Raw genomic sequence first — 15,883 nt, 5'->3', positions numbered from 1 at the left:
TGTGAAATGCATGCTCTGATGCCCCTTTAAAAGGCGTTTTCCAGGGGCAGCTGGGTGGTTCAGTGGGTTGAGGCCTCTGCCTTCGGCTCAGGTCATGATCCCAGAGTCCTGGGATCAAGCCCCGCATCGGGCTCTCTGCTCAGTGGAGAGCCTGCTTCCTCTTCTCTCTCTCTGCCTACTTGTGATCTCTGTCTGTCAAATGAATAAATGAGATCTTTTTTAAAAAAAAAAAAAGGCGTTTTCCATACGCTAAGAGGTACCTAGAAGATGGGTTTCTTTTCCACTCCCTATTTGTTTAGGACTCTGAGCATTTATTGCTTGTTAACTTGCCTCTTTAGTAATTGTGTTGTTGTTAAGAAAAATGTCATTTGCTTATTTTTGTCCTGTTTTTGGCCAAATTCCAAGAATTAATATTATTTTTCATTAGGCAAATTATTTTTAACTCAGGTAATTTTTATCAGTTAACTTTTGCATGTGAAATGAATGCTGTTGCACACGTGGAACTATCTGATTATGAAGAAATTATTGAACGCAAACCAGTGTGTATGTAGAGCTGTCCCTTTTTGTAGTTGAAATTCACATTTTGTGCAGTTAATGTTTATTTACACATGTTCTTTTTGCTTTTAGGATATTCGGAAATTCTTTGGGGTTATACCAAGTGGAAAGAAACCTGTAACTGAAACAGTAAAGAAGAATGAGAAAACAAGGTCTGCTGAAGAAACTTTAAAAGCAAAGAAAGGAATAAAGGAAATCAAGGTCAGTTTTCTAAATACAGTATTGAGTTGTATAAAAAGTGAAATTCATTTCCTAGACTTGATAAGTTGGGAGCCTGAGGTAGATACAGATTTCAACTCACCTTGCAGAGGAAGAAGAAAAGTGTATTTCTAATTAATATAGCTGACTGTATTCTTTGCTTTTTTTCTGAAGTAGAGATGGAACCTTTTTTAGTTGTTGAAACTACATTTTTTGAGTTGTTTGTTCTTAGAGACGTGGGTCTCAAATGAAAGATGTTAGACTTCTGGTAAAAGAAGGTTTTGAAGGAAAGCTTTATTCTTTTCTCTGTCTTCTTTGGGCCTCAGAGAAGTTAAGATACAGTGTCACTAGAAAGCAGACAATGGCTACAGTACTGTGTCTGAATTAATATTATTCCACTCTGTAAAATGTAAGAATTTGCAACTCTACAGATCTGTTTATCACCACTTCATCTTTTATGTTTTAGTTGTCATATGTATTATAGCTATATTTGTTAGTACTGCACATTCAGTATAATAATTTTTGCTCTAAACAGACATATTTTAAAGAAATTAAAAGGAAAAAATCGATCTTTTATGTTTACCCACATATTTGCCATTTCTGGTGCTTTTCATTTCTTATTGAAGATAAGAATTTCTGAATTTCTATGTCATATCATTGTTTTTAAACCTGAAGAATTTTCTTTATCATTTCTTGTAGCACAGATCTTTTGGTAACAAATTTTGTAAGTTTTTGTTTATTTAATAATATATTTTTTCTTCATTCTTGGAGGATATTTTTGCTGGTTATTGAATTTTGGATTGCCACTTTTTTCTCCCAGCACTTTAAAGATGTTCCATTGTCTTTTGGTCTCTCTCTCCTTTTTTTTTTTTGGAGAGATATTAGCAGTCATATTGTTTTCTTTTGTACATTATGTATTGTTTTCCTTATACTGCCTTTAGGAAATTTATCTTTGGTTTTTAGTTTTGACTGTGGTATGCCTGCGTGTGTTTTTCTTGTGTGTATTCTGTTTATGGCTTCTGAGCTTCTTGAATCTATAAATTTATAAACTCACCAAATTTGGGAACTCTTTACCATTCATTCTTCAAATAATTTCTGCCTCTTTCTCTTTCTCCTCTTCTGGGATTTTTTTGATTCTAGCTACTCTGGCAGGTATACTGTGATATCTCATTGTGGTTTTGATTTGCCCTAATGATTAGTGATGTTGAGCATCTTTTCATGTGTCCATCTGAAGATCTTTTTTAGGTTCTTTGCCCATTTTTAATCAGATTATTTTGGGGTTTTTTGGTGTTGAGTTGTAGAAGTTCTTTATATACATTGGATATTAACCCCTTATTGGATATATCATCTGCAAATATTTTCTCCCATTCAGTAGGTCGCCTCTTCATTTTATTGATGGTTCCTTTACTGTGCAAAAGCTTTTTATTTTGGTGTAGTCTCAGTAGTTTTGTTTTTGCTTTTGTTTCCCTTGCTAAAGGAGGTATCAAGAAAAAGGATGCTAAAAGGGAGCCTGATGTGGGGCTCGATCCCAGGACCCCAGGATCATGCTTTGAGCCTAAGGCAGATGCTTAACTGACTGAGCTACCCAGGTGCCCTGAGTTTTCAGGGTTTTCTATGAATAGTATGTCATTTGCAAAGGGTGACTATTTCTTTACCGATTTGGATGTCTTTTATTTCTTTTTCTTGACTGGTTGCTATGACTAGGACTTCCAGTACTAGTACATATATTTTTAAATTTCTTCTTTAATTTCATCATCGACCCATCAGTTGTCTAGTAGCATTTTGTTTAAAGTCCATGTGTTTGTGTTTTTTTTCCCCCATTTTTTTTCTTGTAGTTGATTTCTAGTTTTATACCATTATGGTTGGAAAGATGCTTGATACAAGCTTCGTTTTCTTAAATTTAATGAAACTTATTTTGAGGCTTACCATGTTATCTCTCTTGGATAAAGTTCAGCATGCGCTTGGAAAGAATATGTATTCTTTTGTTTTTGGATGGAATGTTCTGTATATGTTTGTTAAATCCGTCTGGTCTGACTGTTGCCTTATGATTTTCTTCTTGGATAACTATCCATTGATGGAACTGGGGTGTTAAAGTTCCTTACTATTTTTGTATTACTGTCTGTTTCTTCCTTTACATCTCTTAATCTTTGTGTTGTGTATTTAGGTGCTTCAGTGTTGGATGCGTAAATATTTACAATTGTTACATCCTCATGTTGGATTGATCTCTTTATTTTTATGTAATGCCATTTTTTGTTTCTTGTTGCAATCTTTGTTTTAAAGTCTATTTTGTCTGATATAAGTATTGCTACCCTGGATATTTTTTTTTTTTTTAGTTTCCGTCTCTTCATTTTCAGTTTGTATGTGTCTGATGTGAGTCTCTTGTGGGTAGCATATAGATGGGTCTTGTTTTTTATCCACTCTATCATTCCCTATCTTTTTTTTTTTTTTAAACCCCTTGTCTTTTGATTAGAGAATTAGGCTATTTACATTTAGAGTAAATAGGTATGTATTTTTTTTTGTTAATTGATTTCTGGTTGTTTTTATAGTTTCTATTCCTTTCTTCTCTTGCTCTCTTTTCTTGTGACTGGTAGGTTTCTTCAGTGTTGTGCTTTTCTTTATTTTTTCTGTATCTGTTATGGTTTTTGGCTTGTGGTTATCTTTAGGTTCCTATATAACATCCAAGTATATGATAGTCTATATCAAATTGATGATCACTTCAGATTGAACACATTCTAAAAGAACTTCATTTCTACTCCCCTCTGTCTGCCTTGTATCTATATGTTGTTAGATTTTACATCTCTTTATTATGGGAGTCCCCTTAACTTTTTTTTTTTTTAAAGATTTTATTTATTTATTTGTCAGCACAAGCAGGGGGAGCAGCAGGCAGAGCAGGCAGAGGGAGAAGTAGGCTCCCCATTGAGCAGAGCCTGATGTGGGACTTGATCCTGGGACCCTGGGATCATGACCTGAGCTTGAAGGCAGATGCCTACCAACTGAGCTACCCAGGTATCCCTGACTTAACTAACTTTTTAAGGTATAGTTGGTTTTACTACTTTTGTCATTTAACCTTTTTACTAGCTTTGTAAATAATTGCGCTACTACCTTTACTGTGCTTGCTTTTAATGAAATTTTTTTCTTTTCATAATTTTCTTCTAATTGCAGCCTTTTTTATCCACTTAAAGAAGCTCTTTAACATTTCTTGTAAGGCTGGTTTAGTGGTGATGAAATACTTTAATTTTTGTTTATCCGGGAAGCTCTTTATCTCTCCGATTCTGAATGATAAACTTGCTGGGTAGAGTATTCTTGCTTGTAGCTTTTTTCCTTTCAGCACTTTGAATATATCATGCCTCTCCCTTCTGGTGTGCATAATAGTTTCTGCTGAAAAATCATCTGATTGTCTTATGAAGTTTCCCTTGTAGGTAATTATTAGTTTCTCTCTTGCTGCTTTTAAAATTCTTTATCTTTAATCTTTGACATATTACTTATTACTGTTATGGTATGGAGCTCCTTCGGTTCATTTTGTTTGGAACTCTCTGTGCTTCCTGAATCTGGATATCCATTTTCTTCTCCAGGTGAGGGAAATTTTCAGCAGATATTTCCTCCATAACTTTTCTGTCCGTTTGTCTCTCTCTCAGCTTCTTCTGAGACCCCTATAAAATGCAAATTTTTGTTTGCTTTGCATGTTTTCCAAGAGATCCTTCCTGTTCTCATTTTTTAAGAAAATTCTTTTTCCTTTTCAGTCCATGGCTTGGGTGCTTACCGTTAGTCTGTCTTCCAGATTGCTGATCTGTTCTGCATTCTTTAATCTTCTGTTATTGTCTCTAGTGTGTTTTTCATTTCATTTACTGTATTCTTCAGTGCTAGTCTGTTCAAATATTATCTGTCTCTTTGTTGAAGTTCTCACTGAACTCATCCACCTTTTTCTCCAGTTGGTGAACATCTCTGTGATCATTAATTTTTTTTTTAAGTTTGAAATGTTTGGCAGGTAGCTTGGTTATCTCTGTTTTTTTTTCCCGAGGTTTTGACTTGTTCTTTCATTTGAAGCATATTCCTCTGTCTTCTCATTTTGCTTGACTTTCTGTGCTTGCTTCTGTGAATTAGGTGCAACAGATATTTCTCCTAAACTTGAAGGAATGATCGTGTGTATGGTCATCCCATGTGTAGCTGCATATGCCTGATGACTTTGGCTGGTTGGCTGAAGTTGTAGCTAGTGGTTTTGAGGCATTTTGTGCTGGCGTGCCCTGGTGGGATGGCCTGAGCTGTAATGGATGTGGATTGGGGTGGTCCTAGGGCTCTCTGCATAGAGGGTGCCCTGGAAGACTGCTGAAATGAAGTAGATGCAAGCTGAATGGTTCTTGGGGGTCTTTGTGCACAGGGTGCCCTGGTAGGACTGTTGAATCTGAAATGGCATGGCCCAGGGCAGTCTCAGGGTTCTCTGTGCTGAGCACAGCTGATGCTGAAGTGTATGCAGGTTGAGATGTGCTGGGGTGCTCTGTGCAGGGGTGCCCTAGTCAGTTGTCTGGATCCAAAGCAGGAATGGACTGGGTGGTCTCTATGCACTGCACATAATGGGTACCTTGGTGAGTCATCTGGAGCCAAATTGAGCATGTTCTTGAGGAGCTCTGCAGCGGGGTTGGCCTGGCAAGTTGTCTGGAGCCAAAGTGGTGTTTTGGGGTGCCTTGTGCCTGTGTCACATTGGCAAGACAGCTAGCACTGTGTGGGGGTGGAGAACTGATCAGGGATGTAGCAGTATGTGTTGTGCTAGGGTCACATGGGTGAGGTATCTAGGGCTGGTGGGGGATTATTGAGGTGATAGCCAATAAGACCCTACTCCTGTGCATGCTGTCAGGGTGGAGGGAGAATGTAAACCTTGGCCCCTCCAACCTGGAGAGAGTTCCAGCAGCTCCCCCACCATTTGGTGGAGATGTGGGGCTGAATTTTTTATAATCTAGTTACTCTTTTAAACCATAGCCTTTTTTCTCTACCCCAAGAACACAAGTCTGCTTATGGTTTCTCATTACTATCCGTGCCTAATGAAGTTCACAGTGATGGGTGGGGGTTCCTTTCGTTACCCTGTCTCTGTTTCTCTTGCCATTCTGTATGTGATCTCTCTATTTTTTGTTGTGCAGAGGCTGTTCCGTCAGCCCTCAGTTCTTCAGGAGGAATTGCTCTATAAATAGGTATAGATTTGGTGTGTCCTGTGGAGGTGAGTTCTTTGCCATCTTAGACTAGAAGTCCTAGGCTTTTTTTTTTTTTTTTATGCACACACATCAAAAACTTTTCCAGCCTTCATCATAACCCAGTTCCAAAGCCATTCCCATATTTTAGGTATTTTTTACTGCACCACTCCATTTCATGGTAACAAAATCTGTATTAGGATTCTCCAAAGAAATAAAATCTCAAAAGAGATTTATTTTAAAGAACTCATGAATGTGATAATGGGGGCTGACAGGTCCCTAGACCTACAGCTGGACAAGCTGGAGACTTAACGACAGCTGATGGTATAGTTTAAGTGTGAGTTTGAAGTCCTATGAACTAGGAGATCCAGTAGTGTGATTACAGGCTCAAGCCTGCTGCCAAGAATAGTAGGCTTGAGACTCAGGAATAGTTGATGTCCTAGGTTGAAGGCAGGCAGGAAGGAGGAATTCTCTTACTTGGGAGAGGATTAGTCTTTTGTTCTCTTCAGACCTTTAACTGATTGGATCAGGTTCACTCATATTATGGAGAGGAATCACCCTTTAATCAGTCTATTGATTTAAATGTTAGATTCATCCAAAAACACCTTCATAGAAATACTCAGAATAATGTTTGATGTAATATCTGGGTATTTTGTGGCCCAGCAAGTTTACAGGTAAAACTAAGCATCACAGGTCACATTTCCTAGTTTTTTTGGTGTGTGTCTGGTTATTTTTGACTTATGTTGTATAGTGTGAATTATATAGTGTAGGAAATTTGGATTCTGTTACATTCTTCCAAAGAGTGTTAATTCTTTTGGTTTAGCAGGCAGTTAATTTGGCTGAACTCAAACTCTAAACTGTTGTCTCCTTTGTGATAGGCAGCAGATGAAATCTTTATTCAGTTTGTTTTACTTAAATGGGCACTGGGAGTTGTTACATTCATATGTGTTCAGGAGACAGGCACAGATTTGGGCTAAGAAATAATTATATATAGTTATATTAGTTTGAGCTGTACAGCATGATGGTTTGACCTATATCTGTTGTGAAGTGATGACCACAGTAGGGGTAGTTAACATCCATGATCTCACTATAGATAACAGTAAAAGGAAAAAAAAATTCTCCTCTGGTGAGAACTTTTAGATCTACCCTCTTAACAAGTTTCCTACTTATCTAATAGCAGTGCTAACTATAATCAATGTGTTGTATATTACATCCCTAGGACTTGTAACTAAAAGTTTATATCTTTTGACCACCTTATTCCAGTTGTACTTCACCTCACCCCCTGCCTTTGGTAACCACAAGTCTGATCTCTTTTTCTATGAGTTTGGTATGTTTTTTGTTTTTTTTTGAGTCCACATAATGGTGAGATCATCCAGTGTTTGTCTTTCTCTGTCTGACTTATTTCACTTAGCATAATGCCTGCAAGGGTTCATCCATGTTGTTGCAAATGGTAGGATTTCCTCCTTTTTTTTTTTTTTTTTGATGTGTACTTTATTCTTTATCCTTTCTTACTTTGATGGTCATTTAGGTTGTTTCCATGTCTTGGCTATTATAAATAATGCTTCTGTGAACATGGGGGATGTAGATATCTTTTTGAGTTAGTGTTTTTGTTTCCTTTGGATATATTTCCAGAAGTAGAATTGTTGGGTCATGTGGTAGTTTGGAGCACTGGGTGTGGTGCATAAACAATGAATTCTGGATCACTGAGAAAAAATTAAATTAAAAAAAAATTTTTTTTTGGGAGGAAACTCCGTACTGTTTTCCATAATGGCTGTACATTTTATAGTCCCACCAGCAGTCCAGAAGGGTTCCTTTTTCTTGAGATCCATGCCAGCGTTTGTTACCTTTTTTCATTTTGATGGAGGATCTGGCCTAGGGCATTAATGACTTTTGAGCTGTGTAATTCTTTGTTACGGAAGAATGTCTTATGCGTTGTAGGACATTTAGAAACATCCCTGGTCTACCATCTACCCATTAGATGCCAGTAACATCCCAACCCCCCATAGCCACACCCTGCACCCCCCCGCCCCATTTATGACAAGCAAAAATGTCTCCTTGGGGCAAAATTACTGAGCTCAGGTCTAATGAGAAAAAAGCAGCTGAGTTATGTAGATGTTTTTGTGTTCTAATTATACTGTGATGTTTACAGGTAAATAGTTCTTGTAAAGAAGATGACTCTAAGCAGAAGCAACCAAACAAGAAAAAGAGGATCATTTATGATTCAGGTAATATTTCTCCTGAGGAGTTTTAAAGTTTTAAAATAATTTTATATCCCTCAGAGCAGTGTTTTCCAAACTGATGTTCTGAGACACAGAGCTCTCTCTGATGTTATAATAAGTCCTGTGAGGAGAGGGCTCTATACTTAAAGTTAGAAACAGTTTTATTATACTGTGGAACTTAACAGAGCTGAAATGTGTTAATGTATTAAATATATCTGTTTGGGGGGTATATAGTATATATAGCATGTCTTAGACTTACTTTGAGTATGGCATATTTATTTTTTAAAATACTCATACTAACTTCTTTTGCAGCTGAATTTCTTGGAAACTGAATTTGAAAAAAATGTGCTTTAGAGTATTGCTTTAGAAACAAAGATCTAAAATTTAATTTTTGTGGTTTTAATCTGGACCTTTTTTGTTGCATTTAAAGTGGAACAAGCATTATATAAAATATTTAAATACACTTTTAAGATGGGGAGTGTGTATTTTTATGCTTGCCTTTTATGATATATTAAAGTAACGGTAGAATTCAGAACGTTTTAGATTTTACTTTTGTGGAGTAGATCCATCTGGTGTGAATTCTTCCAATTAAAAAGGTAACCTAAGGAAGCATTTGTAGATTGTTAGGATTTGACAGTGATAGCAAAGATTCTGACTCCATCCTAAAAATACATAAGTGTTTATTGTAAGTCTTTTACTGTTGTCTGTTGTAAGGAATTTGAAATAAATACACATTCCCTGGAAGTTTTTATCATTTGGGAAACTGGAAATGTAATTGTTTGGTACAGTTTAGAATAATATGAAGCAGGATTTATAAATGTGTGGTTCAGAGAAAAAGGAAGGATACTGAAGTTTATGAAACGTCTATTCTTGTATTCTTTTGTCTTGGTTTGTATTTAAGTGTCTTGGGTAGTTAGGTTGTAGTAGACAGACCAGTGCTTCCAAAGATGTCCATACCCTAATTCCTAGAATCTGTGAATATGTTAGGTTACATGACAAAAGGGAAATTAAAGTTGTAAAGTTGTAGGTGGCATTAAATTTGATAATTAGATGACCTTAAAGTAGGGAGATTATCCTGGATTATCTAGGGGTGGGTCCATTGTATTCACAAGGAATGGGGAAGCAGGAGAAAGAGAGAGAGAGAGATTAACTATGGAAGAAAGTCAGAGAACCAGAGAGATGGCAGCATGAGGAGGATTTTGCCCGCTGTTGCTGGTTTTGAAGATGGAGAAAGGGAGCCCTAAGTAGAGAATGTTAGCAATCATTAGAAACTGGAAAAGACAGGGAAATAGATTTTTTCCAAGAGTATCTAGAAAAGGATCATAGCCCTGCTGACACTTTGATATTAGTCCAGTGAGACCTGTATGGGATTTTTAACCTCCAGAACTGTACGATAATATGCTTATATTGTTTTAAGCCACTAAATTTGTGGTGATTTGTTATGTCAACAGAAGTAAGACAAAGGCTTAACACAAGTAGAGGTAACCTGTGAGAATTCACAGTAAGAATTTTGCCTTGAAATGGACCTTGAGGAATCAGTTAACAATAATCACTATAAAAACACACTGTATTTTACTATTTCTTTTGAGGGTTTTGTTTGATCTTTTCATGTACAGATTCAGAATCAGAGGAGACAGTGCAGGTAAAAAATGCCAAAAAGCAACCAGAAAAATTGCCATTGTCTTCTAAACCTGGTAAAATTCTACGCCAGGATCCTGTTACATACATTTCAGAAACAGGTAAGGTGCTGAATATGTTTATTGTTTTAGAGAGCAGTAGTGTGTGTTCTGTTCATGAGCTTCTCGTTGGTGTCTGGATGTACCTCATTCACTTTGAATTGAATTTCTGTTGCCTTTTTTCTTTTGTTGGTGTATATTAGAGGAAGTTTGTAGTCATTATCTTTGGCATTTTCTGTGGGTTAAGGGCCATTGTAAAGACCAATTACAGGAGAATTGGCCTTGGGATTTTTTAAAGTTTTTTTTTTTTTAAGATTTATCTATTTTTTTTAGAGAGAGAGAAAAAGAGAATGTGAGGATGTGATCATGAGTGGGAAATGGGGAAGAGGCAGAGAGAGAGAGAGCCTCCCCAAACAGACTCCCCACTGAGGGCATAGCCTGATGTGGGCCAGATTCTAGCACCTTGAGGTCATGATCCAGTCCAAAAGCAAGAGTCAGTCACCTCAGCCACCCAGGCACCCCTAGGTGTTCTCTATTGAATAAGCTGAAGTTCTATCTTGAATCATAGATTAAAATGTTACTGGTGTGTTTTATGTAAGTTTTAAAATCTTTCATTTTAGAGTCATAATAAGCTAAACATATAACGGTTATTCATATTTGTGATTTATAAAATCTAGCACAAGGGCATGTGGGTGGCTCAGTCACTTAAGCGTCTGCCTTTGGCACAGGTCCTGATCCCAGGGTCCTGAGATTGAGCCCCAAGGTGGCTCTGTGCTCACTGGGGAGTATGCTTGTCCTTCTGCTCCTTCCCTCGTTCGTGCTCTCTTTCTGTCTCAAATAAATAAATAAAAAGATATATAATATAGCAGAGATGGGACCTGAATTCCTTGTATTCTCTTGTGACACTGAAGATTTTAGTGCTGCTTTTTAAAAGATGATTTTTTTAAAAAAAGATCTTATTTATTTATTTGACAGACAGAGATCACAAGTAGGCAGAAAGGCAGGCATTGAGAGAGAGAGTGGAGGAAGTAGGCTCCCCGCTGAGCAGAGAGCCCAATGTGGGGCTCGATCCCAGGACCCTGGGATCATGACCTGAGCCGAGCAGAGGCTTTAATCCACTGAGCCACCCAGGCGCCCCTAAAAGATGATTGTTTTTGTACTGAAATTTGTTTGATCTGTTTTGAGTGGTCAAAAGCAAAAGACACTTATAAATAATTATACACTAATCTTAAAATGGTAAAATAGCATAAATAGTTGTTTCATAGATATTATTCATTTATGGTGAGGATCTCTGAAATGTCACTTAAAGAAAAAAACTCAGATGCATTCATCGTAAAGTCATTTTGAGTCTGGCATTGTTAACTACTAGAGGAGACTGGAACAGGAATATAAGGTTAGATGTAGTAATCTTCAAATTCACAGAGCCTGTTGAGTCCGTTCCTGCATAAAAATGCTTGAAGGGGCCATGAAAGCATCTCATAGGTTACTGATTTGTTTATATTGAAGAAAACCTCCAGAACCATTATTTTTAGCACTCTGCTACTTCCGTATTGCTAGGAAGTGAATACACCTGGTTTGAAGAGACAAGGCAAAAGCAATGTATTTATTTTGGTATTCAGCAAACATTTATTGGGTGTTTTTTTACATCCCCGATACTAGGAACTGGGGATTAAAAAAATGACCAGACTCCCAAGTACTGTAGGAGTAGCTTGAGGCAGTGAAAAGTGGTCAGGCAGAGTGCTTGAAGCTAAGAGTTGGTCTGGCCCTTGAAGGATAAGCTGGTGATGGAGGGAAGAACGAGTCAGCTTGCGGGGATGAGATTATTTAAGGCTCGGCAGCCAGCACAGGGGTTGGTATGTTCATAGGACACAGAAGAGACTGCTTGCCCACATGATGAGGCGTGGTGGGAAGTAGAATGAAGGAAGGCCTTGAAGGCTAGGCCGATGAATTTAGCCTTAACATAGCAGGGAAGAGGAAACCATGAAAGTTTTTGAAGGGAGTTGTGGAATGTTGAAAATAGTACTGAAGGGTGATAGTTGGATTGCTAGTGTTGAGGGTGGGCTGGAGAATATAGAAATTGTAAAGAGGGAAGTCGAGGCATTTACTGGGAGTGAAGTGATAAGAAACGTAAAAAGTTTACAATAGTAGGGAACTGATATAAATGTTCTTGGGAAGTGAATTACAAATAGGTGTTTGGATGACCAAACATAGTTGGTCATTAGCATATTATTAGCATAGTTGGAGAATTGTCATTAGCATGTTTAAAGTTTTTTGTTGTTATTTGAAAAAATTTTTGAATATTTTTATTTATTTTTAAAAGAGGTTTTATTTATTTATTTGCTAGAGAGAGACAGAGAGAGAGAGAGAACAAGCGGGGGGTGGCAGGCAGAGGGAGAAGCAGGTTCTCTGCTGAGCAAGGAGCCGGATGGGACCTCTAGTCCCAGGACCATGGGATCATGACCTGAGCTGAAGGCAGAGGCTTAACCCACTGAGCCACCCAGATGTCCTTATTTTCTTTTAATTTTTAAGTAATCTGTACACCTGACATGGGGCTTGAACTCACAGCCTTGAGATCCAGAGTCTCATGCACTACCAACTAAGGCAGCCAGGTGCTCCTTGTTTTTTGTTTTTGTTTTTGTTTTTTCCAGGAGCAGCTTTATTGCAATATACAGTTCACCTCTAAGATTTTTAGTATTATTGGAATTTGCAGTTATAGGTCAAAGTTTTCAGAGATACAAGTAACAATCAAACTTTACTTCCACGTATGGGCTGTTACTTGAGAGTGTGCAGGTACTTGTGATGGATACATGGGTGGGTAAGTAGGGAGTGAAACAGGAAAGGAAGTCCTTGTGTTGTAGGAGGAACCTGAGCCTGGAAGGTCAGAAGCCCTACCTGAGGTTCCATCCTTGGTTCCCATCTGACAGCTCTTTGAGTCTGCTTCACCTTTTACAAAGCAGTGACACTAATTGAATAGGTTTGTTGTGGAGACTTACTGGAATAATGCAGAGGAAAGGGCTAGACCCAGTGCCTGAAGCATATAAAAATAGGCAGTCCAGAGGAAAAAGAGCAAAACAGAGGAAGCCCACACATGAGCTTTGTAGGTTCTCAGAGACGTTTATTTGATAAAATTGTACAAATGATCAAAACCAAAATGTAGGTGATATGAACATATTTTCTGTAAACTTTTTGGTAAGCTGAGATATTTCTTCATTATGGCAGAGGCAGACTGACTTTTTAACCTTTTTGTTCTATTGCTAAATATCTGCTCAGGCACATTGTGCAAATGCACTCTTCTATTAAGAGATCCCCCTATGAGATCTGGCCACCTTTGTGAAGTTTTGAATATGTGGGAGGGATACTAGGAACAGTATGGTGATAGGTTTGTTATGGAACTGAAGGTGGTGTGATCAAGCTTTGCAGTGACACCCTGGAAACATCAAAGTTAGTGTGTAGACAGCCGTGGCCTTCAACTGTGGATCAGTTGGCTATCCTTATCTTGTGATTTTAGGTACACAGAAGGGTCAGACGATTTAAGCTCTGATCACAGATTTTCTTTAACATGGGATCGTTTATTTCAGACCAGGTATTTTTGAATGTTATTTTCTGAAAAGATATCCAACACTTTATCTGCAATTTCTGTGAACATGATCAATGTTTATGTCGTTCTGCTGGTGGCACGTACTTGGGAAAGTAACCATTGTCCCCCTTATTGTAGCTGAAAATCTTGGGGTGCAATGTATCTAATAGGATGTTCAGTATTAATTACAATTTTCTGTTTTTTCTTACAATTAAGATACAGGGTTCTAGATAGAGAAAAGCTAGTTCTTTTCTTACCTGTGTTTATGGCCTCATAGTTTTTTTATTCCTTGAAATCACAGGTGCATGGGATGAAAAATAAACTTTTTCTTCCCTCTGTAAGGGAATGAACTGTTATAAAGGAGTCCATATCAGCAAGTCAGATACATAAAGCAAATCAGATACAGAAAGAGTTTTAAGAAAGGTGCAGCTTCTTGAAATTAATAAGCTGGAAAATTCTTTTGTCTTAAAAATGATTTAGTTTTTTTTTTTTTAAATCTGAAACTAGTTTTTCAGTAGTGGGTCATGAATAAATATTCACATTATAAATGTAAATATTTATATTACTAGTATCAAGTTAAATACAGTATTTGTGGTAATAATAATTTAAAAAAAAATTCTAACCTAAAATTGCATTGTTGATTGGGAGATTGGAGTCTTCTTGTGGAAAAGGATTATATGACAATGATTCAGTTTTAAAAACCTGTTAATAATGAAAAAACAGGGGCACCTGGTTGGCTTAATTGGTTAAACATCTGCCCTTGGCTCAGGTCATGATTTAGGGTCCTGGGCAGCTCTACTTTGGGCTCTCTCCCCTTCCACCCCCCCACCCCGCCCTGTCCTGGCTCATGCTCTCTCTCGAAAATAAATGAAGTCTTAAAAAAAAAATAACAGGGTGCCTGGGAGGCTCAGTGGGTTAAAGCCTCTGCCTTCAGCTCAGGTCATGATCTCAGGGTCCTGGGATCGAGCCCCACACTGGGCTCTCTGCTCAGCGGTGAGCCTGCCTTCCTCTCTCTCTGCCTGCCTCTCTGCCTACTTGTGATCTCTCTCTGTGTCAAATAAATAAATAAAAAATCTTTAAAAAAAATAACAAAAGAAACACCGTATTTTATTTTTTATGAGTCATTTTTTGTTTGGTACTTTTCTTGTAGTATAGTATTTGTAGTGTTTAAGAACACGAGCTCTTAATTCAGGCTGATTGGGTCAACCTTCATTTATCTTCCCCATGTTTTAGTTTCCTCATTTGTGAAATGGGTTTATTATTAGTACCTACATCAGAGGACTTTGTGATGATCAAATGAGATAATCCTTGAAAAGCATTTAAAACAGGGTCAGGCATATAATAAATGCTAAATAAATATTAACTCTTAGGTTTACATTTCAATTTTGTTGTGTCCCTACATCTGCCTTTAAAGACTATGCTGAAGACATTTGATTTTTGCTTAAGTACTTAGGACTTTCTGTTGATCATGTAACTGTGCTTCAGAAATTGAGAAATTGAATTTGACCCACTGATGTTGCAGATGTGCACTGTCCAATAGGGCAGCTATTGTGGCTGTTGAGCACTTGAAATTCGACAAGCCCAAACTGACAGTGTAAAGGACAGATTTCAGAGGGTTAGTATGAAAAAGAAGTAAATTATCTTATTAATAATTTTTTAATATTGATGATATGTTGAAATGGCAATAATTTGAATATATTGGGTTGAATAAAAATTTTTGTTAAAATTAATTTTGCTTGTTTCTTTTTTACTTTTTTAATATATGGTTATGAGAAAATTTAAAACTCTATGTAGATCACATTTTTTTCTGGTTGCACAAGATTTTATAAACAACAAGAAAAATTTAGGAAATAACCTTATTTTGGAAAATAACCTACTTCATTCAAGTGCTTTTGTTTATATTATTATATACTTCTTTAGGCTATATTATACAGATCTTTAGGCTTATTGTTTAGCTCTGTGATTTATTTTTCATTATCACTTTTATTAAATGTCTTCTATTATTTTTAAAGTACTTTAATTACATTAATCTCTCAAATTTAAGGAAAGGAAAAAAATGGCTTGTAAACATCTTCATAGCTAACCACTGACTCTAGTAAAATGTTCTTGTAGGTTGGTAAAAACCCAAATACTTGTTGTACTGGGTAAATATATTTACTTTTAGCTGTTTAATGAAGTGAGAGACCTTGAGTTTTGTTTGGCAAAGATGACCTTTTATTAGGCAGTTTCATCAGGGGCTGGTGTTTGGTTGAGAATAATGGGGGTTTCCCCCTGTTTAAAAGTTGTTTATGGCTGGTAATTTTAATTGAGCACATAATTCCAGAGACAGTGCTCTTGAGGTTATAATTGTTTTTGCGGTGTTAAATTGGAAAAAATTGGGAATGTTGTGTTCTCCAGTTTATGTAATGTTAGCTACCTGTGACTTGGGAAAAAAGTAGAAGTATTGCTGAGGATGTGTGTGTAACATTCTCTTTCACTGAT

At 37.0% G+C, this 15,883-nt stretch overlaps 1 protein-coding gene across 1 annotated transcript in view; it reads left to right on the top strand.

Annotated features, from left to right (window-relative positions):
* The window catches only part of RFC1 (replication factor C subunit 1), a 77,746-nt gene that overhangs the window by 16,626 nt on the left and 45,237 nt on the right, over nt 1–15,883 (top strand). Inside the window, exons 2-4 of the mRNA XM_004764011.3 lie at nt 628–756; nt 8,080–8,155; nt 9,766–9,888. Coding sequence (XP_004764068.2) covers nt 628–756; nt 8,080–8,155; nt 9,766–9,888 — 328 coding nt within the window. The remainder of the gene's footprint in view (nt 1–627; nt 757–8,079; nt 8,156–9,765; nt 9,889–15,883) is intronic.

The sequence above is a fragment of the Mustela putorius genome, unplaced genomic scaffold, assembly GCF_011764305.1.
Source record: "Mustela putorius furo isolate JIRA1106 unplaced genomic scaffold, ASM1176430v1.1 tig00000083_pilon_pilon_pilon, whole genome shotgun sequence".
Classification (NCBI taxonomy): domain Eukaryota; kingdom Metazoa; phylum Chordata; class Mammalia; order Carnivora; family Mustelidae; genus Mustela; species Mustela putorius.
This window is presented reverse-complemented; position numbering and strand designations above follow the sequence as displayed.